General features: G+C 41.8%; 1 protein-coding gene across 2 annotated transcripts in view; it reads left to right on the top strand.

The window, feature by feature from the left end:
- The window catches only part of LOC138453203 (adhesion G protein-coupled receptor F5-like), a 939,048-nt gene that overhangs the window by 873,877 nt on the left and 38,229 nt on the right, over positions 1–26,942 (top strand). For both annotated transcript variants that reach the window (XM_069605830.1, XM_069605831.1), the window contains one exon: positions 10,805–10,877. In XM_069605830.1, coding sequence (XP_069461931.1) covers positions 10,805–10,877 — 73 coding nt within the window. The remainder of the gene's footprint in view (positions 1–10,804; positions 10,878–26,942) is intronic.

The raw sequence follows: 26,942 nt of genomic DNA, 5'->3' as shown, positions 1-26,942 counted from the left end.
CTTGATAAGATCATGGGTACATTATTGAAAAACAACAAGAAATGAAAAAAAAATGGGCTCAATTTCTAAAAGACCAAAATTTAAGAATAGTAAATCGCAGTGTAAAGGGCAATATCCCAGCAAATATCAGCTGGTCGAGAGCTGAAAGCATTTCTATTTTAGACTATCAGAAGCCTTATTTGAATGCTTTGAACATTTCTCCATTTTAAGTGGAGGAACAAGTGACCGTAAGTGGTCCTCAGCAACATTGAATTCAGGAAAATCATATGATAGATAACAATATAGGTCCTCAAAGTAAATAATGGTAATAATTGAGGCAAAAATGTTAAACAACATGGAAGATTACTAAATAATAAGCTATGTAATCTTGTGAAAAACAATAGACAATAAACTCTGTATAAAATACTTAGCCCAGATCATTTTAATAACTTCTTATGGCAGACACAACCATCAAATATCTCACAACCAGTTTCATCCCACAAACATGCTCATACATTTGATGAAATAATATGGACCAAATAAAAAGAGCTAAGGAAAACTATCAGTAATCTAAAATATACAAATCTTTCAATAGAAGAAAAAAAGCCTACAAATGACCAGAGAAACTCAGTAAGAGTTCACACGGTTTTACAGGTGCAGAGAGATGGAGAACAGATGTTAACCGCTCTGATAACAAATCATTCTTGTAACTTCTGGGAATTATTGAACAACATGAATAACCTCCAATGTAAATTACAGAGTAAAGTCATTTCTGAAACAAATTGGTCCAACTATATTTGAAATACATTGAGATGTCAGAATACTGAACACATTTTTATTTTATTTATTTATTTATTGTGTTAACAAAATTAATTGTTTTTACAAAACAAAAAAAGCTCCTTTCGAACCTTTTTTTCATTGCTTTTGTTTCTTTTCCTTTTCTGATTCATGTATTAGTACTGTTTCTTACCTCCTGCTGGTCTCGTTTGGTTATTTATCTAACTTTCCCAATCTAGGTTTCTGAGACGATTTTCCCTAGCGCTATCTGTAGGATTTTAGTAGTGGCAATAGTCGAAGCAGTTTTTTGGCCGCTGATCATGCATGGCCACCAAGTCGATTCTTCAGGGACCCTGTAAGGCTCCAGAACCGGTTTAAAGTAGCTTTCTCGAATTGATTGAAGCGCCGTGCATGAAGTTACTAGATGACGGATAGATTCTGTTTTGTCCTTCTCGTTGCAAAGTCTGTAAACATCCGTAGTTGACAATCCTCTAATGATGCGAATTTCGTTTGTTGGCAATAGGTTCAGTCTTGCTCTGAGAAAAAGATATCGAAGTTGTTTGTTTGGGAATTTTTGTAAATTTCTGCAGGATCGTTGATTTTTCTGGCAAAGGGTGGCAAGTACCTTAATAACTTGTTCTTGGCCGCAGTTTCTTAGGTCTTGATCCAGTCTAATTCCTCAAGCTTTTTTTTATTCTCAGCGGATTTTGCAACAATTCTATCTCTGAACATGCAATGGATTCCAACTTGCATTTCCTCTTTGAAGCCCAGGCAATAAGCATTTTAGATCTGCCTGACTTAAGTTCTTTTTGGAGCAGGATGTATAAAGGCGTAGCTTCTGGGAGCAAGATGTTTCTGTAGAGAGACATGCTGTTATTTTCAGCCCGGGCCTCCAAGGAGATTAGACCTAGCTCTCTCCTGATGGGCGACATAGATGTTGAGTTAGGTAGAGACAGAACTGATCTCCAAAAGAAACCTTCGATCTTTTCCCAGGTCTCCTCTGGGAGTGCTGGCATGGCTTTGGCTCCGTACAGTAAAGTAAGAACCACTTTTGACTTTTAATAAGTTAGCAGTGGAATCAAGGAAAACCGACCGAATTTTTTGTCTAACATTCAGGCTTGGGTTGCTGAGGATCTTGCTTTCGTCCATATAAAGGACTGCATACAAGTCTCTGAATGAGAGTTATCCAGCATAACACCCAAATATTTGAATTCCTTCGCAAATTCGATATAGTTGCTTTCAGGGATTACTGAACTAATTAAAGATCAATTACCAGTACTCTGGAACTTGAAATTAGACAAAGACTTAGTGAAATATCCAATAAAAAAATACTCATCTTCACGAGCAGCAGGCCCTGAGGGGCTAACAAATGCGATTTCAAAATCGGATGCAGATTTATGGCCACAATATTAGCGCACATATTTCAAATGTGCTTGGGCAATAACATCCTTCCAGATTCATGGAAGACTGCAATCATTATCCCTATATACATAGCAATGAGAGTGTGATAATCCTTGGAACTACCAACAAATTACTCTGCTCGATGTAGATGGAAGGATATTCGCATCAGTGGTCCTCATTGAACTAGAAGACTGAATCACGCAAATAAAATATTCCAAGTAGATTCCAGATGGCATTTATCCACCACCCTCAATGGCCTGGCTATGTTGATCATTTCCTCCCAGGCATGGTAACAAAAGGTTGCCCAGTAAATGGTGCAGGATTGCTCAGACCTTTGATGCCATCAATAGGAGTAAGCTATGGGCCAAACTAGTCTCTTTGGGAATTCCTAGAGGATTACTATCAATAATCCAGATCTTATATGGAGACACTTTAGTCCAAGTAAGTCTGAATACCGAAGGCGACTTAGCAGAAGGCATACAAAAAGAATGCGGCATAAGACAAGGTTGTCTACTGGCTGCTAGCCTTTTTAAACACTATCTGGCAGAGTTACCTGTAGCATTATCATCACAATCACTAGCAAGCCCAAAGATAGGTGATCAAAACATAAAGTGGATTGTATGTGCAGATGATGTAGTCTTCTTGGATTATACACCGCAAGGACTCCTAAATGCATTTGGCTCCTATGCAAAAAGAAATGATTTGATAGTGAATCCCTTAAAATATAAAATTCTAATCTTTAAGAACAATAAAATGTGACAAGTCAAATATAAATGGATTATACAAGAGAATACAGTCCCAGTAGCCTGCATTTTGCTGATTACTTGTCCACAAATGTACTGGCCCTCTTGATAGGTCTTTCTACAGCTGCTGTGCCATTCTTTGGCTACTAAAAACATGGTATGAGGCACCTCCCTATTTTCATGTATGCATATAACATTGTTGTTCTCTTCACACATAGCAGTCATTCGGAAAACAAATCTAAGGTGGATTAAATAAAACATACACAAACAAATCAATACAGTAAATGGGTGGGAGTTTAGTGGGTGGGGATACACTGAATAGATACGGGTCAACAGGATGCAGTAGGGTGGGTGAGAGTACAGGGGCTGCAAGTACAGTGGATGTGGGAACTGAAACTAGGCTGAGGTGGCTGAGGTTCAAAAAGAGGGGATATGATGGGCTGGATATAAAGAATGACAGTATGGTGCACAGAGGTACAGAGGGTGAGGCTACATTGCATGGATATCGACATGGGTGGATGCAGGAGGGGTGGGGGGATGAACAAAGCCTCCATCATGCCCCAAAATAATTATGCATAATGAAGAAAACGGCTGACAGCTGAAGATATTTCATGGTACAGGAGCACCACAGAAAGTGAAAATTTACAATGCAAACTGTTTCAGAATAAACTACTCCGGGAGGCATCCAACGTCCCATTTCAGAGTTTTGGGGAAATCCGTGCTAATCCAACACCTGGTAAGATTACATTGGGATGATGTTGACGACGAGTACAGAAAGGCCCATGAGAAATAAAAAATACAAACACCTGTGCTGAACAGTTCTCGTCTTCACTTATGAGAACCATTGAGTTGTTGGACAAAAAACAATCAAGCTTGTCACCCATCTCCTTTACTTGTCCTCATTGCTTTTATTGCTGTTGTGCCTTATGCCTTACGTCAATTCTAGTTGCCATGTCGCAGCATGTATGCATTATTAGCCATGATTAGGACTCTCTAAGCCAGTAGCCCTGCTGTAGCATATCTGCCCTGTAGATATTAACAGGATTGTCCCATCTAGATGCCCCTATGATAGTACACCTGCACCCCAGTCCCCACCGCATTTGCAAAATACAGGCGCTATCTTGCCACTCTCTCAATATGCGCACTACTAAGACCTGCTTCTCACACACACGTGGGTCCCTAGCCTGGACTCTCCTAACCATCACCATAACAATGGCCCTCACCAACTCTACACCCTGCAACTTGCAAGAGAGAAACTTGCGACTTAGAGCCAGGCTGCCACGACTTTATGACACCAAAAATAGAAGAACCAGTCCACCAGTACCCACACGCACCTCTATTGCCATTAATCATAACCTCCTAGACTTAGCGACGACAAATCGTCCTGAACCACTTGAGGACCTATACTACAAACAGAGGAGACCTAACAACCCCAGATCTGCCAAAGACAACACTACAACCCCAACACTATCAGGAGCCCTTATTAATGCTAGGTCCCTTATAGCACACAATACTGAAATAGCTGATATACTGGCTATGGACAACTTAGATACCTTGCTGTCACTGAAACCTGGCTCCACGATGCAGCAGGCCCTGCCCTCATGACTGCCATACCGGATAACTATAATATCCTAAGAGTCGACCGACCTAACACCAGAGGAGGCGGCCTGGCCATCATAACCAAAACGCAGCTAGCTGCCAGACTAACCCCACACCCAGCAATCACATTGTGCGAACTTCTTTCAGCAAAAATACCTATCTCAAATAATAGCACACAAACGATACTCCTAATGTACAGACCACTAGGCAACCTTGAGGAAGACCTATCTAGCCTCCTCACTAACAGCATTAAAGACTCCACTCAGCTCTTTCTACTAGGTGACCTTAACCTAGGCTTTAATGACGCTAAAGACAAACAAGCCCAAGCCATCCAATCCATTCTAGTTAATCACGACATTACCCAAAATGTCCTAGCTCCTACACACACAAAAGGACGCACACTAGACTGGATAGCCAACCACAACTGCAACATCACCATCTCTAGTATCCTACCTCAAATATGGACGTACCACTTCCTTATATGCTTTACAGCTAGCATCGAGCCACCCAAACCTAACCAGAATAAAATAGCACCCCCCATGCCAACAAGAAGTAAAAAAGAAATCACAGTTGAAAAACTACTTCCACTTCTCCTACCAACTCCCACAGCTAGCTCCAATGAATCCAACCCTAGCATGTTAGTTGAATCATTTAACAATTCCATAACCAAAGCGCTAGATTCGATCGCCCCTATCAAACTCCATAAAAGTAAATGCGAAACTCACCTTAACTCTTGGTTCACCCCCCATCTCAAAGAAATGCGCATCCAAAAACGCAAACTCCAAGCTATTTGGAGGCATACCCCTTCTGATGACAATAAAACCACACTTGCCAACTTTGCCAAAAAATACAAAAAGGAAATAATCCAAACTAAAAAAGATTCATTCAATGATAGAATTAGTAAAGCCAACTCGAACTCCAAAGAGCTCTTCACCATTCTCCGTGAATTGGAAAATCCTATTGCCCTTATAGACAATGTCCCCAAAGACAAATCGTGGTGCACCAGCATCCAAAATGCCCTAGCTAACAAAATCACAACCCTTCAATCTAAAATTGCTAAGAAAAAAGCCTCCCTGAACCCTAGTGGAACTCACACCACCCCACTGAAGGAGATACCCAGCATATCCACCCAAAGTAACTGTAAACCCTTCAGGTTTACCAATATTTCCATATTGGAAACTGAAAAGGTCATTCTATCCCTTAAACCGTCGAACTGCCAAGGTGACAGCTGCCCTGCGCAAATCATCAAGGATGCAGCCAGAGATCTAGCACCCTTCATTTCGAAACTCATCAACGCCTCCTTCAACACGAGTACTGTACCCACTAACCTTAAAGAATCTTGGGTTCTGCCCCTACTTAAAAAACAGACACTCGACCCAGCAATCCCTACTAACTACAGGCCTATTACTACGGTCCCATTTCTCCTTAAAATCATCGATAGAGTAGCCTACCTCCAAATCCAAAACTATTTGGAGACACACCAACTATTAGGTTCTCGGCAATCTGGCTTCAGACCACTGCACGGTACTGAAACGGCCCTCATTGACCTCAAGACACAAATCGACGAGTTGAAGGATAAAGGTACTACAGCTGTGCTCCTTCTCCTTGACTTATCAGCGGCCTTTGACCTGGTGGACCATGCAGTATTATGCAACCACTTAGCGTCTGCCGCTCACTTCTCAAGTGAAGCTATAGCATGGGTACAATCCTTCCTAGCTAACCGTACGATGAGTGTTCTCCCCTGTAGCGGCAGCGGACCCAATCCAGATCACTTGTGGTGTCCCACAAGGCTCATGTGTCTCCCCGACAATGTATAATATCTTTACTAAGCCTCTCTTTGACAAACTTGACAAATTAGGGGTAACCTATACGAATTATGCGGACGATACGCAGATTCTCATACCACTATCAGGCAACTTTGTCAAAGACACAGCTTTAGTAAACAAAATTTACCTCCTCATTCAGGCATGGATGGCCTCCCACGGCCTCTGCCTAAATGACGAAAAAACTGAGATATTGATCTTGGGTTCCGACTCCAACCTAAAAAAACTGAGTCCCAACTATCGCAACTTCAACATAGATGGTAACACAATCAAGGTGGCTACTGAGGTAAAAACTCTAGGCTTTTACCTCGATTCCACTCTATCTCTCAAAAAACAAGTTAACACCCTGGCATCCTCTACAGCGTACACCTGTAAATTAATCAGGACCTGTAGACCTTACCTCTCTAAAACTAACTGCATCTTGCTAGCCAAAGCATTAGTAATGTCCAAACTGGACTACTGCAATGCCCTCTATGCAGGTGCCAACAAATCCATCATCAATAAAATGCAAATCCTCCAAAATAATGCTCTTAGAGCAGCCCTTGACATACCCCACAGAGCACATATTTCTAACGTTAGGAAAGATCACCACTGGCTCAAAATCAGTGACAGAGTCCTGCTCAAGACACTATCACTTACCCACAAAGGGCTCAACAACACAGCACCCCCTTACATCTCAGCCAGATTGACTACAAAATCATCCAGCCACCACACTAGGGCCACCAACCACTACCTGCTCGAAACACCGAGATTCAGACGATCCAACGCAGGCGGAGCAAGCTTCCCTGTCAGAGCTGCCCAGGCCTGGAACGCATTGCCCATCGCACTGAGAGCTAACCTACCCTATTCCAACTTCAGATGCAAGGTAAAAAATTGGCTTTGGTCGAACGACAACTAATGCTAGTGGCACCCAACGGCCATGACACCCTTGTAATACAGTCCAAGATGATTCTGCTTTCTTAATACTGTAACGTGTTAGTGTCTCAGTCCAACTGCTTGCATTGACATGTATGTACCGCACTGTTATGTACTTTTATACTCTGTATGCAACCCAAGCTTAAGTAACCTTGTACCTGCTGCGCCCGGCTACACCTGGGTTTTGTGCGCATTATCAAATAATAAACATAAACATATTCAATGAAAAAACTTTGTTAAAGGGACATTATGGTTACAAGTAAAACCGAAAACCCCCTGAAATGTGCCAGTTATGATTAGCTAAGCAACCATAACTCGCACCACCACCGTGCACTGCTAAGAATAACACCCATGACATCAAAGATGACATCACAACATTTTTTCATTGAATTTCATATGTTTTTATTAGTGCAACTTAACCATAACGTCCTATTGAAAAAGTTTTTTTCTCCTACATCTGTTCATACTCATTATCCATTAACAATCTAGTACACAGTACATACTTGGAAGGATTTTATTAAAACTGCTATTTATCTTAAAAATGGCATCATGTAATGCCATCCCTCCTCCCCAAAAGCCACCACCACCACCAGCTGGAGGACCTTCACAATAAGAAAAAGCGCAGTACTTTCAAAGACAATGAAGAGTACCAAGAAGATGAGGTACAGGAAGTGCCTAGTTCTAGCACCAAGATCGAATCATGGGTGTACCAGTTCTTTGCTACTGTCGGGAGTGTACCAAAGGCTAAAGCTACCGAAATGAAATGCACTGAGTGCACTCAGTCGCAGACTACCTGGACAGTACTCCTATGGGACCATCTCTATGCGCCGCCACACCAAATCCAATGACCGCAATGCTCTCAGAAAGGTTGTTCCTTTCTCAGCAAGTAGTAAGCTGTCTTCCTCCACCTCATCTTCCTGAACAAATACTGTAACCACACAGCCTGATGTCTGCAGGCATTGGTGTGTTAGAAATAAATAAATAAGGAGTGCTATGGACCATTATCCTCCATTGCAGCCCCTGAAATGGGGATAAAGGTCATTAGCACCCCTGGTTCCCAAAGCAGGAACCCAGGGTGCTAAAACATAGATTTTTCTTCCTATAGCGCGACTCCTGCAGAGTCCCACTGTAAGAAGGAAGGATTATTCTTCCTACAGCGGGACGCCGTAGGAAGGAAAATCCATTTCCTAGACAGCCAACATGGAAAGAGAAGGCAGGGTTCTGTACACAGCCCCTCTTCCCTTGCCATGGCAGCCTGCAAAACCCTATGAACATATTACCACAAGCACTTTTTTTTCCCTTTCAAACCTATCCTACCTTCGAATACCTTTACCACATAGCCGGTTCCAGGTAGACATAGCCACTTTAACACCATTTTTCATCCCTAGCGGTCATGGCCAGTAGCCAGATTGTCCGCGTCATGACCTTATGCCATGACCCAGACAATCTGGCTACTGCCCACGGCCACAGGCTATACCTCAGTCACCAAAGGTATATGACTATTTTTTGTACCTACATTATTACACTTGTAAAAAAATAAAACACAGGCACATTTGTAAAACCATGCTTTAATGTCCTTGCCAATGCTCCTCACGAGTTTGCTCGAAATCCGCCCATGTTTAATTTTTTTTAAAGTGTCAAAATGTATGTACATACAATAGTCATATAACTTAGCCCCCACTTGACATAATCCATTCAGTCTTTACACGAACATTGAAGGTTGGGTCTATAATCTTTCTCAAAACTTTTGTCCACTTTCATCAAATAGCAACAAAGTTATAAGCCATCTAAAAATGTTAAGACGCCCTCTCTAATTTCGCCCCCTCTTGAGAAAATCCCACCAAACTTTAGAAAACCATTTATATCTAGCTCCAAAATCGTTTTGGCAAATGTTGTGCAGATTCGTCAAATGGCACCACATTTATATGCCTTATTTTGGGACCTCCCCTCTAATTTTGCCCCCTCTTGACAGAATCCCACAATACTTTGCAAAACCATTCAGGATTAGTTCTAGAATACAATTGCAAAATTACATGCAGTTTCATTGGATGGCGCAAAAGTTATAAGCCATCCAAAAACTGCTTTTCCCCAACCCTGTAATGCAGAAATAGGTACAGATGTCCTAGGACATCTGAAGTGTCCGTGAACACCAGAGCACTGCCCAGGACATCTGGAGTGTTCGCAGACTTTCGGGGGGTGAAGCAACCCGTTTTTTTGCTTTTTATGGCCATATCCAATCCAATCCTCATCCCCCTCCCACATCCCCAGAGATTGTTTGTTGCATTTGGCAAGTGAAAAGCTGCTTTTTAAAAAATGTTTTCACTGGGCTGTTCGTGGACCTCAAAAAAGTCTGCAAATCCAAGATGGCGGGCGCTTCAGGAAAACCGACGCATTTCACGTTTTCCCACCAGCCAATCAGCGAGCGCATCCCGACGTCCGTGGACCACGGAAGAGTCAATGAATTTTCTGGTCAATCGGAGGCCAGTTCGCGGACAGTACAGCTAATCATAGGCCAGTGCACGGACCGAACAGGGCAGAGGGTCCGCGCAGCGGACATAGATATCAAATTTTTTTGCCTCACGTTTTAGTCATTTAAAAAAAAATACTGGACGGATTTACACCAAATTAACTAAAGCATGCTTTCGGGACCAAGCCGCCGCTCCTGCCGCAAATTTGGTGAAAATCCGTCCAGCGGTTTGGGCTGTAGACATGAAGTTTTTTCCCATTATGTCTATGGGAAAAAAAGAAATTTTGGGACTCCCCACCCCCTATAACTTTGCCCCCCTGGACCAAATCTCACCAAACTTTGCAAATAAATCCAGAGTGGGCCATATACTATTTTGCAAAGTTTGGTGAGGATTCGTCCAGGGGGAGCAAAGTTATAAGCCGCCCAAAAAGTGCTCTTCCTATGGGATTAGCAACTTAACCATAACTACATGGCCTCTACCTTTTTATTTTTTTTTTGGTTGTTTTTTTTGGGTCAGCTGTGACCTTTACAAAACATCAAACAATATTCACAACTTATTACCATATATAATACATGCCATTTCTTTTTGTTTCATCAAGGAGCAAAAACCGGAAAGCTAAGTTAATTAAAAAGGGAAAAAAATCATACAAAGAGGAAAAGAAAACAATTCCTACCCATAAAAAAAAGTGAAGATCAAGAAGATTAATATATATTGATAGTATAGTCATTGTAATGCTGAATTTTGCTAGACTTCGATAAAAGATTGTCTCAAGGAGGTGTAATGAACAAGATCCTAGAATAATGATACAATCAATAGTTAGCCAATAGGAATAGTAGACCAACATAAAGTCTACATTAGGTGTTTTGGGGTGTGGGGAGTATGACAAATCACAATAGCAAGAGCTTTTACAGTCCAAAACATGGTAGCACTAATATCAGATATTGCAGCTAATTAAAAAACGAATTTAAAGACCAATGTTTTTGGATATGTTATAAAATACATGCAATCTAAGATTACTGAAGTGCTGCATCTTAGTTTTACTTTGTTTATTTTGACTTAATTGCAAGGTTATTAATTTTTCCTGCATTTACCTTCACAGTCAACAACCGTAAGCTCTACACGATCACCGCCTGCTCAGAAAAAACCAAAAGCCCGTGTCTTTGGCGCGCGAGGTATGTAATCATGTTAGACTCAGTGATCTTGATTTCACTATACAGAGCCTGCATGTTTATAAACTGTCAGTCTCCTTGTTGTTTCCTGATTTTGGTAATGAACATGGTGTTAGGCTTGTTGAGCTCAAAGCAATGGTGGGTTTATGGGTGTACGCTCTGAATTAAAGGATTTTGGGGCCACTTCAGTAAGGCTCTAAGTAACAGAATGAGAGATGTAAAGCGCTCCCCACATTCTGGAGCTGCATTTCCTTGCCTTTAAATCTGTGAACAACAACAGGGATTTGTGTGAAGAGGCAGGAAATCACTGTTGGGAAAAGTGTCCCACGCACAAAGGTATCTGGTGCAATCCAAAAAACTAGAAACTAGATATTTATTTACCAAACCTCTTCCTGGTCTAAGCACTAAGGAGCATATTGCATAAATCAGTTGTAGTGTCCCCAGTTGGTAACCATATTTACCAATGAGAGGACATGACTACCCAATGGGACCCCGAGGGTGGAGTCACTGGCAGAGAATCATCACCATCACAGGCTCTTTCTCTGTTTCTTATGGCACCAAGGAATGCTGTGGCATGATGGGTGCCACATGCACATCCAACGTGGGCACTGCGTGCCATCTTGGCAACAGAGAGCCGTCGGAGCTGGGTGAAATTCTACGGGGATTAAGATCTTCATTAAAGTGGAGCTTTGAGTGAGATCAGCCAACTGGACCCCCTAGACAGAGATGTGAGGTGGTCATGGTTTCACAGCTTTCATTTATGGAGGGTGCTGATAAGTGTGAATAAAGCCCCACTGCACACAGTGTCCTTCTGCTACACAACCCCATTTCTACCCCAGGAGCATCAATCAGAAATCCCTTTGCTCTGCTGAAAAAGGGCCACTCTGGCTCTTCCCTGCACAACCTCGATTGATTTGCTCTGTCCGTCAATTACACCGGTACAGAGGTATTCTTTTGTAATGAGTCTTGGCTTTCCGCCCCTTACTACAATGTACATAAGCAATCAAGGTATTTGTACTCTCACACTTTGTCTTTGGAAATGTATTATACCAAAGATCCCCTGTATACTTAATACACAAGACTCCTGCTTCTACTCAGTGCAAGAGAGCATATTTCTTCAGCACAGTGTGTTCTAATCTGGCTTCCCATCTCTTACCACAGCTGTTTCAGCCACCCTCCCACAGGACTTCAGTGAACACATTTGCCATAATGGTCAGATCAAGGCCGTTCAGGGTCGGAAAATATCCATGCCAGCATTGCACTTTCACCCATGCCGTCATCCTATCAGGGGAGACCTAATTCTGGGTTCACAGTTTCTGAGACAGCCACACATAAACTGTGCATCACTTTGTGAATGTGGTATAACTAGTCGTATGCTAAAGTCACTCCTTGACATGCACTATGCCTGCAAATCCTGAATTGTTCTACCCATACAATGCAGAATTTATTCTGACAGGCATAGACACATGGCCCAGCCTGGTAATAAAAGCACTGGGGCCCATTTGATAAATGCTACAGGAGCCATTTCAGGAAGGTGTCCTTGAGCTACATGTTAAGACTGTCTCCAAGGTTACTAAGATGAAGCAGATCAGTAAGATTGAGATTGAGTGAATTTTTGATTTGATGCACCTAAATCTAGATGATAGCTGTGAGTATCTTTACGAATAGGTCGGCGTCTGCAATGTTTGGCTCATTTTGGACTACAACTGTCTTGAGCCCGCGTCAGCAAAGCCAATGATGAGGGACCATGGGAGTCATAGCCCAAAAACATCTGGTGTGCCATATGTTGCATAGGCCTTGTTCAAAGTTCAATGTTCATAGTTATTCTCTAGATGTTTTAGCCCTAGCCACAGGTTTTGTGATGTCACTAAAACTGTTTGGTGTTGACTGCAATATCACTTATGGTTGGTGAATCGTTCAGAGATAACTGATCCATTGCTAATGTCTATGAGAAAACCAGAGATCATTGAAAGACAGCTGACCCTGACCATGACCAATTATAGCACATCCTGTGTATCCCTGAAGCAACATGGCCCACTTAATTCATGTGTATACATATTAATTCCAGCCTTTTGTTAAGGATGTTTGTGGTCTTCCTATACCTACTCCATCCAAATCGATAGTGTTACAAAGTGTTGATTGTTTTGAAATATACAGTTAATGGGTATTTTCGTCTCATCTATGTCTCAAAAATGATTTTTTTTTGCAATAAACGCAGGGCTAGATTAGCTCAGCATCGTCAAAATGGAGCTGCCCGGAATATGGCACATAACAGATAAAATATAGAATCCTCTGAACTCTAGGACAGATTTACGATTGTATCAACTATTATGGTAACATATGTTGTCATCTGTCATGTTTGCAGCGTGTCCACCTCTTTTCTCCCTACCTTTCATCCTCCTGCTGTCAATCCTCCACTTTATTTGTATTAGTTTCTTTAATGTTAATGGGTCTTGTTCCAGGCTCTGTTGCCATTTGCATGGTTTATTGGCGTTCTGTGGATCTGCAATGGAAGGGAGTTGGGGGGATTTGTTAGCGGAATTCAGAGGGAGAAGAGCAAACGAGCTGCGATGTGCTGTTGGCAGCTTCATTTAGGAGAAACCGGTCACTGAGCAAAGGTGAGGTATAGTTGTGCATGGTTTGGTTTTATGTTGGGTGTTGTGAAGTGCTTGCAGTTTGTGGTGCAATAGAGGTATGGTTGTGTTTAGATTAGATAGAGTATGCATAATGGTGAGCTTTTAGTACAGTTTGTTAGGAGCAACACATGTCCTACCCCAAACATCCATCTACGTGCAATATGTTCCCTACCCCAATCATCCAAGTGTGCCGCATTTCCCATCTCCAACAGTCCATCTAAGTGTGACATATTTCCCACCCCAACAATCCATCTACTCACTAAACACAATTTAACAGAAGCCATGTAGCTTTTACAACTGCATTACAGCCTAAGCGGGAATACTGAAACAGGTAGTATTTGCCAAATACTGCCTATTTAAGCACACACCTTTGCACTTAGTTGGGCGAGGTCAGCATCTTTATTGTTTCTACACTGAAATCACTCTGATAACCAACTCCAATCTCAGGAGAGTCTCTAGCCCTTTCTGAGTTCCCAATGCACTTCTGAGTACCTCACCTTCTGAAGACAGATTAAAACTGGCATGCAGCAATTGCACTATGACTTGTTTAAGCTGTAACTGCTGCTCGACATTTTTCCTCAAAAGGTTCGGCGGACATGAATTAGCTATTTTCAGAAAGCCAAACCTCTTGATAACCATTACTTTACAATCACATGGGTAATGATTATTTTTAATTGTTTTTTTTTTGTTTGAACATATATTCAACATACAACTAGTGTCCCAATCTCCCAGCCCTCTGAGCCCCTCACGCCAATCCTGGAGCCTGATGGCCTTGGTCTTTACCCTATTTCCAATATGCAGAATTTATGATTTTTAATAACATTTATTTTATTTTTTAAAACATCACTTTAATGCTTCCAAGGGACAGAATGCCCCGTACTGGGTGAGGGACAACTCATTGTGGCAGCACTTAACTCACTTGGTTCAAATCACTCTGGGGTTTGACCTTGGACCTTTCTCTATTTCTCATCATGTCCAAGTGCCTCCCCTCCCGAAGAGAGATCAAAGCCAGCCTTCAGCGGATACCAAAACCGGTTGACGAGGAAGTCACTAACATACCGTATACAATTGTGGTTTTAGCATTTTTATCAAGTGAAGGTTTTTTCTCACTTGTTTTCTTTTGCCGCATCATTCAGCGGTATATGCAAATAGATGTGGGTTATGCCAGGAAACAGACCCTGTGGATCAAGATAACACAGCAGCCTTACCCGAAATTTTGAGGACGTTGTTAGACTTTTTCAGTATGGTGGTTGGACAGTCAATGATAGTTATTCCAGACTAGTTTCTAACACAATGTTTAAATTGCATAAGCGTGGTTGGTTTGTAAACCAGGTAGTCTAGATAGGGATAGCTTTCTCTTCTATCTTTCCCCTAGATAGGCAGGCCATGACTGCTTACCAAAGTGATTACCCTGTTGAATTCAGCTGATTGTTCTGGCTCACCTCAAGGTATTGTACCACATAAACTTGCCAAAGGGCTTTGCTGGCAGTCATCAGTTGCCTGGAAGGTGGCATTTGTGAAACCATTGATGAAATGGATCCTGCCAGCTATCATCCTATCTCCCTATTGTCATTTCAAGCCAAACAACATGAGGAATAGTAAATCACCAACTTTCTAACTATGTGTCAAACAATTTACTGGCCCCTCACCAACTTGGTTCAGACCAGGCAGTATTACTAAACGGGTTGTTGATGGAGGTGGATGTTGGCAGTGCAGGTGGACTAATACTACTTTATCTGCCTGCCTCTTTCCATACAGTAGACTACAGGATTTTGCTTAACTGTCTGAGCTCCGTAGTTTTCCATAATAAAGCTATCCAGTGGATAGCATTTTATTTGCTATTGAGACAACAATCAGTAAACCTTGAGACTTTTTATTCTGAACCACAAACCCTAACTTGTAGAGTTCCATAGGGTTCCTCGTTATCCCCACTTTTCTTTAACTTGCCCACCAGACCTCTTCCACTTACCCGTTACAATAAGGAACGTTTCTTTGTAAATTATAATTATGATAACCACATTTCGGCGAAATTGTCAGAGAGTCTAAATTTTACCTGCAGTCTCATCAAAGAATACCTTCAATAGGTTCAGACCTGGATGAATTGAAAGTGAATTTAAAAACAAGAGGTAGTGAGAGACTGCACCCTGTCCAATCCTTGGAACTCAATATTCTGGCCAGCATCTTTGGGCGATTGTCCAAGACCATCTTCCACAATTATAGCTCTGGGAGCCATCTTGTATTTATTTGTATTTTATTTGAATGTATATAGCTCTGTATGCCAAAGCGCTGTAAGAAAAGAAATGGTGCAACAATGTGTACAAGTAAATCAATTGCTTAACCATTTAAGTAGAAAGCGAGAAGGTCTTAAAACCAGTATGAAACAGAGAAAATGAGGAAGAAGAGCACATATCATGGGGGAACTTGTTCCAAAATTTTGGTGCTGGAAGAGAAAAAGAGCAAAAGCGGGATGGAGGACCCAGGGTATGAGGGGAAAGAAGAAATTGGGACTGAACAAAGAGGATGAGTATAAAGAAATCAAAGAAGAGCAGTAATGTGGAGCCACTCCCTTGAGGGTTTTGAAGACAATGCAAAGGAAGTGAAATAACAGCCAAAATTCAAAGGAAAACCATTGGAGGGATTGGAGAGCAGGTGACATAGTCACAGGCAGAGAGGCAAAAAAGAAGACAAATAGAAGAATTATAGATTACAGAAGTGTCAAACAGTAGAATAGTCAAGAGAAGATAATAGAAGAGACCAAGATTTTAGTCCTGTGTAAAGAAAGAAAAGGACAGACCCATTGAATAATATATAGATGATAATGGCAGGATCGAGCTACTGAGGAGATATATGAAGAAAAAGATAGAGTGCAGTCAAAAGTGACCCCGAGATTATGAACTGTGGTGGAAATAGGAAAAGAAGGTGGAAAAGAGATGGACGGAGGAGGTATTGGTGGACGTATGGTAGAAGCAGAGAAGAAGAGAACTTGAACCTTGGACGAATTGAGATTAAGGTACTGATCAGACATCCAAGATTGAATAGATAAAATCTAGTTGACTTGAGTGGAGTGAAAAGTATCAGAGAAAGAAAAGAAAAGAAAGCTAGGTTTGGGAATTGTTTGCATCGAAATGGTGAAAAAAGATCAAAGGAAGACATAATAGAAGTAAGAGGAGTTGTATATAAAGAGAAAAGAAGAGGGCCAAGAACAGAGCCCTATTGAACACCTAAGTGAAGAGGGACAACCAAAGAAGATTATCCTGTCCAGGGAACATTGTAGAATTTGTCAGGTAGGAACAAAACTAATCAATTGCAGAACCCTTAAAATCAAGATAGGAGGGAGAACAAAGTAGAATAGTGTGATTGACAGTACAAAAGGTGGTGGGCAGTTCAAGAAGAATGATAAGAGAAGATTATTTCTCATAGCAGGCAGAAAGTATGGAATAGCAGACAGACAGAATAGAGGATTTTAACCTGACTTATAAAGAAGAGTGGCGTAATTTATGTAGGAAGAAACGTGATTGTAAACAAAACATTCCAAAAGTTTGGAAAGGAAGAAGAGATATAGGACAATAACTAAAAGGCAGAGAAGAGACAAGAGATGGTTTCTTTAGGATATGAGGTATGGGGGCATGTTTGAAAATGGAGGGAAATGTTGCAGTTAGCAAGGAGTAATTACAAAGCAGAGTGATTAATGGGATGAGAAAAGGATGGACTTTAGGAATTAGAACAGAAGGGACTGGGTCAGAAGGAGCAGCTGTAGGGTGAGCTTTGGAAAGGATAACTGAAAGCCCATTGTCCAAAGGGGACATAAAGTAGACATAGTAGTAGAGGCTGAGGAAATTAGAGGTTCTGGTTCAGAAGAAGTATTAGAAGAGATAGAAGAGCAATGAAGCATCACCTTTGAGTCAAAATAGTTAGAAGAATCAGCACTGGAAAGAGCAGAAGATATAGAAGGGTCAGTGGAGGAAGGCGATAAAATGAGGTTAAGAACCTGAAATAGGCACCAAAGGTGAGAAGAAGAGATATTTAGCTCAGTGAAGTACTTTTGCCTGGCAAGAAATAGTAAAGAACAATAAGAAGTGTGGATAGGGCACTAAAGTCCAGAGGAGATTGTGATTTTCTTCAGCAATGCTCGTCCTGTAATATTAAGTGGCACGAGGCTTGAAGTGCAGGGGTTTACAAAGATTGTGGCAGTTTGTGAGTGGGAAGATAAGGACAGGTAGGGTAAAGAAAATTGAGTGTACCTTTAAAGCCCAAGGACTGTAATGAAGCTACACTGTCCACTGAGAGAGTAGAGAGCAAGCTAAAGAATGGAAAAGATGAAGTAAGAGCAGAGATAAACATATAAGAGTCAAAGCGTTGTAGCTCACATTGCAGAAAGGTAGTAGTGGAGGGACAGAAGCAGAAGGCATAATAAAAAGTCTAAAGGAAAGCAAGAGATGATCCGAAGAATAGATGGAAAGAGCAGAGATAGAGGAAATAGGTGGCAGAATAGAAAAGACAAGCTCGAGAGAAACGCCAGAGACATGAGAGGGAGAGTGTAGGAATATGGTAAGAATCTAGAATAGAACAGAAAGGAATAGAAGGATGTATAGACGAAAGATAGATTCTAAAGTCACGAGGGAGGATCAGATGAAGATATGGGGAAAATTGAAGATAGAAGATAGAAGAGTGTTGAGCTCTTTTTGCAGAAGAACTTCACAAGCCCTGGGGTGGTATAATACTAGAAAAGCCTCAGGGTGTGGTTTGAGAAAAAAGGAAAAGTGGTAATTCAATAAAGGGGAATAAAGGCAGACTAGAAGAAGAGATAAGAAACGGAGAGTGATACAAAATACTGACCCACACGCCTGCATCCAGTTGGAGAGTAGAAGGTATGGGAGAAAGCAGTACAGGAAAAGGACAGAGCAGCAGAAGTCACAGAATTTAAAGAATTAAGCCAGGTTTCCTTGATGCATAAGAACTGAAGTTTGGAACAGTGAAAAATATCAAGAATGCAATTGGCCTTGTTGCAAATGGAGTGGGCGTTCCTATCAAGACTGTCAAATACATCACCTTGTATTACTGATTCCCCTTTGCTCTTACCTGATGTGCAGGCAGAGTTAGATTGATTGGAGTCCTCCTTATTCTTGTTCTATGAGTGTCGCAAAGGGTTTCACTTCTTGTTGAAAGGGTAGGGTCTGTTCCTAGAGGACTCCAGGCTTCCCTACGGTAAGTAAAAGAGTGAAGAATGGCATTGCCTCAGGTCACAGTCTGAAATCTGGGAAAAAGCCAGAAAGGCAGAAAAAAAACAAAAGTTGTTGTTCCAAGATGGTATTAGTCAAGACTGCGAGTAAGTTCCAATTCAAGTTAAAGTGTAGCAGCAAACAAATGCAAAGTTGATCAGTGAACATGGAAATCATGCAGAGTATAAGGAGGAGGGATGCAGGCTGGAAGGAAACTGCTGAGATAGGCGGCAATGGAAGCAGCAGAGGAGTAAGAGCGTAGCAGAAAGGGGTGGATAAATCATGAGGCAGCAAGCAGGGAGAAATAGCACAGCCCTGGGGAAGAACGACAAGGAAGCAAAGAAGGCACAGAAGGCGCAGAGAAAAAACTCACACGCTTTGAAACCAATCTGGAAAGTTGCAATGTAGTGAGTGGGTGGGGATTCAAGAATATATAATGGATGGCCCGGAAAGGAAAAAGACTTGACCAGCCATCACGTCCTGGAATGAATGTGATGAAATAATCTATGGCTGCCCTTCCATCAGTCGAATAATCACCATCCAGAAGTATTCATGACAGTTTCAGAGCGTGACATTTAAAGAGAGCAACACATTTGAACTGTGGGGTTCAGGTATTAGGTTATGAGGATTAGATGTAGAGGTACAGTGAGATGACTGGTGGAATGTATAGCCAGCCACGGACAGCTGCAGAAAGCTGGGACTTAGCTCAGACTTGGACCAGGACTCTGACTGTGGGGGGGATCTTGTACTCTGAAGCCTCTCTAAACACCCAGATTGTATCAGTAGTTAAATCTTGCTTCTATTTCTCAAAGTTAAAAAATGTTATTGAATGGATATCGTTACCTTGCCTTGTAATGACAATGAATGCCCTAATATCTTTGAGATTGGACTTTGGAAATCCTATGTACCTTGGACTTCCTGCTAACCATATTAAGGAACTTCAGAAGATGCAGTATGCAGTAACCAGATTGCTCTTAAAAATCATAAAACACAAACACACAACCCCCTGGTTGCTCTCTCTTTATTGATTACTGTTTATGCAAAGAATTATGTTCAGTTCTATGTACCTGGTCCATAAATCTGTTCATGGACACCAATCTAATATTCTAATTAAAATACTGCATTGTGTGAGAAACCTGAAGGTGTCTCCCTAGCTAGTCCCCGGGGATCTGTGATCCAGGTGGCCAGGACACGGCCATCGCTATTGGATCCAGTTCCTGGGGGTGGACCAGTGGGGGAGGATCACCTGAATGGGGTGTCCTTGGGGAGTGGGAGTGGGACACCGACAGATAAGACGTGGTATCCCCCTTCTTTCAACACCTTTTCCCCATCCTACCAAGTAGGATATTCCAAAACACTGCCAACCTTTTCCAACATGAACACTTTCGCACAACACAAAAGACAACAGACTAACACCAGAGCTGTTTACCTGACATGTCCCAATACAAGGATCAGGCAATTGACCAGAATTACACATATCTGGCGGCCCTTTCCCTTCCCTACTGGGGTAAAAGGTGGAGCACAGGAGGAGCAAGGCAGACCGCACGATGTGAGAGCTAACTCAGCGCAGCAGTTCAACAGGAGGCGAAAGACAGCGAATACCGAGAGGGTGACAAGCAGAGAAGTGACCTTTCCCTTTCCGACCAAGGCCTATGAAACCTCTGCAGATGGAACATAACACCGAAAACAAAGGCCAGCGTGTGTTGCAGGAGGTGTCAATGGTACACAAGACCCTCCTCCGCTGATAGCCAAACCGGGGAGAGACAGTGGTCTCTGTGGTACCAACGTTGACTCGAATGAGAAGAAAGCCAAGCAGTTCATCACAGCCGGTGAGTCGAGGGAAGAGTTGATAAGAAACCAAATTATGTTGAACAAAAAGTAGCAAACAGCTAATTTGAACTTTGAAAGTTTTAAAGGAATTATTGAGAAAGAAGGGGTAAACCTGCAACAGAGGCGTCCAGCACCATGTGGGTGCTCACCCAGGAACCTCTGGGCGATTACCCAATGGTAGAGACTACCATAACCAGAAGGCCTTGGAAAGAGGTGAAGATAGGTCAAAGTGGTCATACAGGTGTCTTGTAAAATCCTCTGTACCGTCGAAAGTATTTGACCGACAGATTATTGTGAACGCTATTGCATTGTGAAAATGAGTACATGAACAGTATGTTGCAAAGGCTGGCAGGAGTGAACGCGACGGAAGGATGCTTACAATCTGAACCCGAAAGAGGGAGATCCAGGGGTGGAAAGTCATCACCCAAAGCTCATTGAGAAAGCAATTGATTTGTTGAATACGACTTGTGAGGGGTCTGTGCCCGGAAGAGGGGAACCCAGGGGTGAAGCTGTCACCCAAAGCAATACGTGGAACAGAACTTTGTTGAATCAGGCCCTCGAAGGCAAGAGACATTTGTTAAAAGAGACTTAACCATCGAAGAACCTGATAGCTGGAACAGAACTGTCGGCTTGTGCTGGGAAAGCTCGAGTGTGTCCTGTGCTCAGGAGATTCACCTTTTTACTTGGACAAGACGCCACAAGCACTGCCTTATTTTTCATTTGATGGTTGAAGCATGCTCCCATCTTAGATTTAGTTGTAGATTAGGCATTTTTCCACCCTGCATTTACAGTTTAATAAACACCCTTGAACTGTGATCACTTTGAAACACTATCATGTGTATAGGTGCTATATAAATAAACAATAAAATACTTGTGTCTGTCTTTACTGTTGGCCCCATAAGTTCCTTAGAATTGTTACTAACTCATCCGGTGGCACTGCTCTCAGTGTGGCCATTTACGGTCTGTACCAAAGTTGAACTGTTCAAAACTATGTGGAAGATCATTTTCTTACTAACCTTCCTTTAGATGGACTCCCTACCAGTAGAGTTGCATCTACAACATTGACTTCTTTCATTCAGGAAAAGAAAACATATTACACAGGCAGCCTTATTAACTCGCTAAATATGCTTCAGCAATTGACTCTACGAAAGCGCCATTAAAGTCTCTAGTAACTTCTCAGCTCCAAATCTACATTCGGAAGAATTTCCTTCTTAAAACTATCAATCAGGATTTAGGTCCAGCAGAGGCAGTGATATGAACCTCATCCAAAAGAGGAACTCCTAAAGAAACTACAAGACAAAATGTGGTTGCCCTCATCCTGCTAGATGTATCAGTTGCTTATTATATATCAGACCATGCTGTTGTGCCTCATCGCCTTCAGCATTCCTGGTACTGCATTGGAATGGATAGACTCCTTCCTGCAAAATAGATCCTCACAGGTTAGACTTAGTCAATTCACACCAGATTCAGTGAAATGTGGATCCCATAAGACTTTGCTTAATCTCCAGGACATTTAAACACCTACCCAGGTCACTGTTGTCACTCATAGAATCCTTTGACTAGACATTTCAGCTGTAAGTAGATGACACTCAAAGATGAATACACCCGACTGTGACTGTATCAACATACCTACTCTAAGCCAGCACCTAGGGAATAGCCAAAACTGTATGTTCAAAGCAGCCTCTGTGTCAATGAAGCGAAACTGAAATATTACTTTACAGGTAATCAAATCCACACACTGTCCCATTTCTTTGGCCAGCCTCCTGGGTCTCTCTTCCAAAAACCACAAACAAGGTGTAATTTTGCATACAACACTAACTTTCACCGATTCTATTGACCCATTGAGTAAATTGGTCCTCTTATAGGTGCACATCCTACACCACAAAGTAGGGGTACTGATTCTATCTCAACTGGATCACTATATGGCTTTCAAGCAACTATATATAGCAACATTGATGAAACATCTACAGTGCATCACACATATATCACATTCTTAAAATCCCTCAATTGGCTACAAATAAAACAGACATTGAACTTCAGTGTTCTCTGATACAGTGTTCCTATTGGGGTACACATTCCAAACATATCACATACAGATCTTTCAATGTTTAAAAATATTTTAGGCATAGCGCACATGGAGTAAAAATATCTGCCAACGAAACCTTTACTTTTAAAGAAACATATCACAAATCTTGCCAAACACTCAACCCCCACCAGGAACCATAGATTACCAACAGCTCAGATTCTCTAAACCACCAGAGGCAATAATAGGTGGACTGAGCTATGGCATTGATCCTAAGATGTTTTTTGCACTCTCTGAGTGCCTAAGGCAGGAAATGTACATGCATTGTTTCAAAAATCCCTGATGCCCTCTTTAGTTCAGCATGCATTCCCTCTGTATATGTCGCATACAGACATGCAGCGCTCTACCTTGTAATTGAACTAGAAATCCCCACCACTTGCTCGTTGCCACTGGTATGTCTGTCACGTTTACAACAGTATTCCTTAGACTTTCACTGCAGGCGGCCGGAACCAGCCCATGCATGGTATCATTGACTAGCTAGACTTCCGCTTTCATTTAGTATATTATGATATAAATCTGAAACAACTGGAATGCGAAAGTTACTTTTCACTACAATAAAAGACTCATACTCACTCTTTCTTTCCATTTAATTTATTCCCATTTTCCGTCCCCACATTTGCCAGTTAGCACATTGAAGCGGTCTGCTTACTGGACATATGATGGGAGTGTCTGAAATATGCTTAATGCAGGTAAAATAGCCAAAACTGTTGGCTTTGCCAATTCTTGTTTTTAACTGGCATTATGTTGGTTAGAAATAGAGTAGCTAAAAGCACACTTGATTAAAGCATTGTGTGTTACACTAGGAACTGATTTACAACTGCAAATAAACCATTACATTTCAGGAAACGGCTTAGAAATAAAAATGCATTGCATAAAAAGTTCATGCACAATATATTTTTATTTTATTTTAAATTTTGTGCAGCGCTAGAGCTACCCAGAGGGTCATGGGGGGCCTTATAAAGTTCAAAAGGAAGGAAATGAAAAGGAAGTTACAATATTTTCAGAACAGTACAGGAAAATCAGGTTAGAGGATGGCAGGAGTGATGGTAGAAAGATGAAAGAGGTAGCTCAAAGAAATCAGAACAGGGTGAAGTTCGGGTTAGTGGCCAGTCATGGGTGGGAATGGCTATAGGGATTAGTATGACATAGGTGTTTTTGGGTAAAAAGCCAAACAAAAACCACATGCTCTATGTACCTCCTCCCTCTTAACTGTATTCCTATGCCAATAGTTTTGGTGTTATTGGTGGCACTGACGTACCATCTAATAGCCAAACTAAAAAGACTACTTTAAAATCCACATAATAAGGATTATCTTGCTTTTTCCAGGATTTAACCAAAACGTGAATAGCATGCTCAGCATTGCAAATGATTTTGGGCATCAAACAACGAAAGTGCATGTCCTCCGCACTATAAATACTACTCTAGCCACCTGGAACACAGAATTTCCTCCATCTTATGCCATGAACAGAACAGTTTGCAATGCATCTCCTGAATGCATATCTAAATTGTGAACTCCCTTCCATTACATATCTGCTGCAAAGAAGACTACCTCTCCTTCAAAAAGGCCCTCAAAATTAGGTTATTACCTGCAGCAACCAGACGTTTCTTCCCTCCCCCTCTCCCTCTCTCCACGTCACAATATGCCTCTCTCACAGTTTCGTTTACATTCAAATATTTCCCACTGCAGGGTAAAGTTGAACTCTCAGAATAGTGGGGATGACTCGGATTTGCTCAGCAACACCAAAAGCAAAGCACTGAGCAAGGCATCAAGGTACGTAGTCAAACAGCACTAGGTGGACACCAGCCGCAGTCACGGCAACCAACACACACGCATCCATCGGAGATAGCCTTCTGGGAAGGAAAATGTCCTGCGTGTTCGCTTACCATGGCACAGCCTCTGCAGATCAGGTCTTTAGAAGGCAGGCTTCCCTCCCGCATGCTTTCCACTGAATGTCCTCTGCACTTCAGGATTCGGGAAACACAAAACCTCTGAGGACTGGCAGCTGATATCTGCCATGCAGTGGTCTCAGCATCTTCTCTCTCCTCCAGCTTCTGCCTGGGCTGCTTGCACTAATCACGCTGCTTCTGCTTCTTACATTACTCTATAGCCTGCACCTGAGGGGGCCTTTTAAGCATCTCTGTCTCTCTCAGGCATGGGACATCTGACTTAACAATATTCCTAAAGGGAACATGATAAGGATTAGTTACCATATCTGATTGAAAAGGCAAAGGCAGTTATTTTAAGCCATTAATATTCATAGATATCCTTTCGCTATACCTTTGGGTGCTAGGGCAATCTTTAACTCTAAGATTTTGGAAAGCTAATTATTTTCCCCAAGGCCAAGGAGTGTGTAATGGTTTTCACCCTTATTTATATGTATATCTGGTGGAACACAAAAATGGTTATTACAACAATCCATTACATACATTGGCATTGAGGAAACTTCCTCCCTAGAGGACGATAAATAATGCATCTCACCCCATGGAGTCATCTCATTCCCCTCAGCCTTTTCTCATCCTGGGTGATCCTCCCACAGAACACCACCGCCACCCCCAAGGTCAGGATCAGTAAGTATCTGCCTTTCCCTGGCCACTTGGGAGGAGACTTTAGGCAGGGATTCTGTGAGGATCCATAGGATTCATCACAGTGTGCAGGCAGGAAAGTCATCATTACAACTTCTGCTTCCCCGACTAGTCATCCTTTAGGACCCCAAGAAATATCTCCAACTTGAAAAATTACAATATTTTTTTTAAACTATGTTTTTGCAGCATAACTATGTAATTAGGCAAACAGTGTGACACCACCTAATCCCCTAGCTGTCCATGAAAAACGAATACACTGAATTAAATGTCAATTCAATTTGGTTTATTTTGGTTAAATAAGAGACACTTTACATACACCATGCTATTATTGTGTTACAGAACATGATACAATACCTCACTAAGGTCTAAATGATTGAACCTCATACCATTATGCCATATTTTAAAGAAATGTTTAAATGCTAACCAGTAAGAATTTATGCTTTCTGTTGCAATGATAGCATCAACCAAACAAGGTACCAGTGAAAGTGCTGAAAGTTTTACAAAGTAAGAGACATAAATCTATGTTCACTTAATAAAGTGCTAATGCAAGGGCCCCGGCAATGTCATTCGTCCATTCTGTGCCAATTGCACTATTTTTATCGAAGTTGTCAATCTATGTTAACCTAAGGCTTTGGCTCCTGTACATGTTTCACCAACGATATTAAAAGAGGGAAGGCCATTGTCTAAGTCATTAGCCATGGCCCCAGTGTACCGACTGAGGGCGTGACCACCTAGTGACCTCAAAATCCACTGCCCTTCAGCTATTTCCTGTGGCCCACCAGCCAGTGCTGAGGTTCTCATGGTCCACTGGTCATGGCCGTGTCACTGACCATGTCTGTGTTCATTCAACATTATTTCCAAAGACCCATTGCCCCCTGCCTAGGAAATTGGTTCTGTGTAGATTTAAAAGAGTGACTTTTTTCACCCCTCTTCATATTACCCTCATCAAATGCAGTCCCGAGTATGCCAATTCCCAGGTTAATGTAACATATGCTTATTTCCATAGTAATAGGAAAACACCTCTAAATTAAAAAGTCCCCCCCCTTGTGTTTTCCCTCCCATACCCTCTCCCATTGTCCCCTTTCCCTCTTCGATTTGTGTGATACCATTTTTGTTTCTGGGAATGTCGTGTAACGTTACCGCAGTTACTGTGAGATTCCACCAGAGTTCCCCCGATAAACAGAAAATGTTCTACATCAAACGGGCTCACCAGCCCACCAACAACTCACTTCATATATTGTCCTCTTTGTCCCTCCCCACCTCTAGCTGGATGTGAATGCAGCTATTTCCCGCCTCAAAATAGCATGTTGGACACTTTTCATTTTCAGTTTCCCTTGTTATTACTGCAAGAATCACTTGCATTGAGCAACAACAAAAAAACTTCTGGAAAGCCTCTCAACAGTTCTGCTGCAAGCATCATGGGAGATATATACACATTTTGAGAGAACAAGGGGCTGCCCCTTCTCCATCCAATATTTTAAAAACTACTGGATGGATTTTTATAGTTGTTACTTATTTAGCCGAAATCCATCCAGTGGATTTTGGGCTATGGATGTTCAATCAAGCACTTCTCAATGACAATTTGACCTTTTAAAACATTTTTCCAAAAATGTCCAGTTAGGAGCGGTCCAGGAGGATTTCTTTTGGTGGAAATGTCATCCAAATCCATGCCTGGAGTCAAAAGTTATTAGCAATGCAATTTTGGGAAAGGTCTATG

This window comes from Ambystoma mexicanum, chromosome 4p (genome assembly GCF_040938575.1).
Source record: "Ambystoma mexicanum isolate Mex_15411 chromosome 4p, UKY_AmexF1_1, whole genome shotgun sequence".
Taxonomy (NCBI): Eukaryota; Metazoa; Chordata; class Amphibia; order Caudata; family Ambystomatidae; genus Ambystoma; species Ambystoma mexicanum.
Note: the sequence above shows the minus strand (reverse complement) of the source record. Positions and strands in the feature narration are given on the sequence as shown.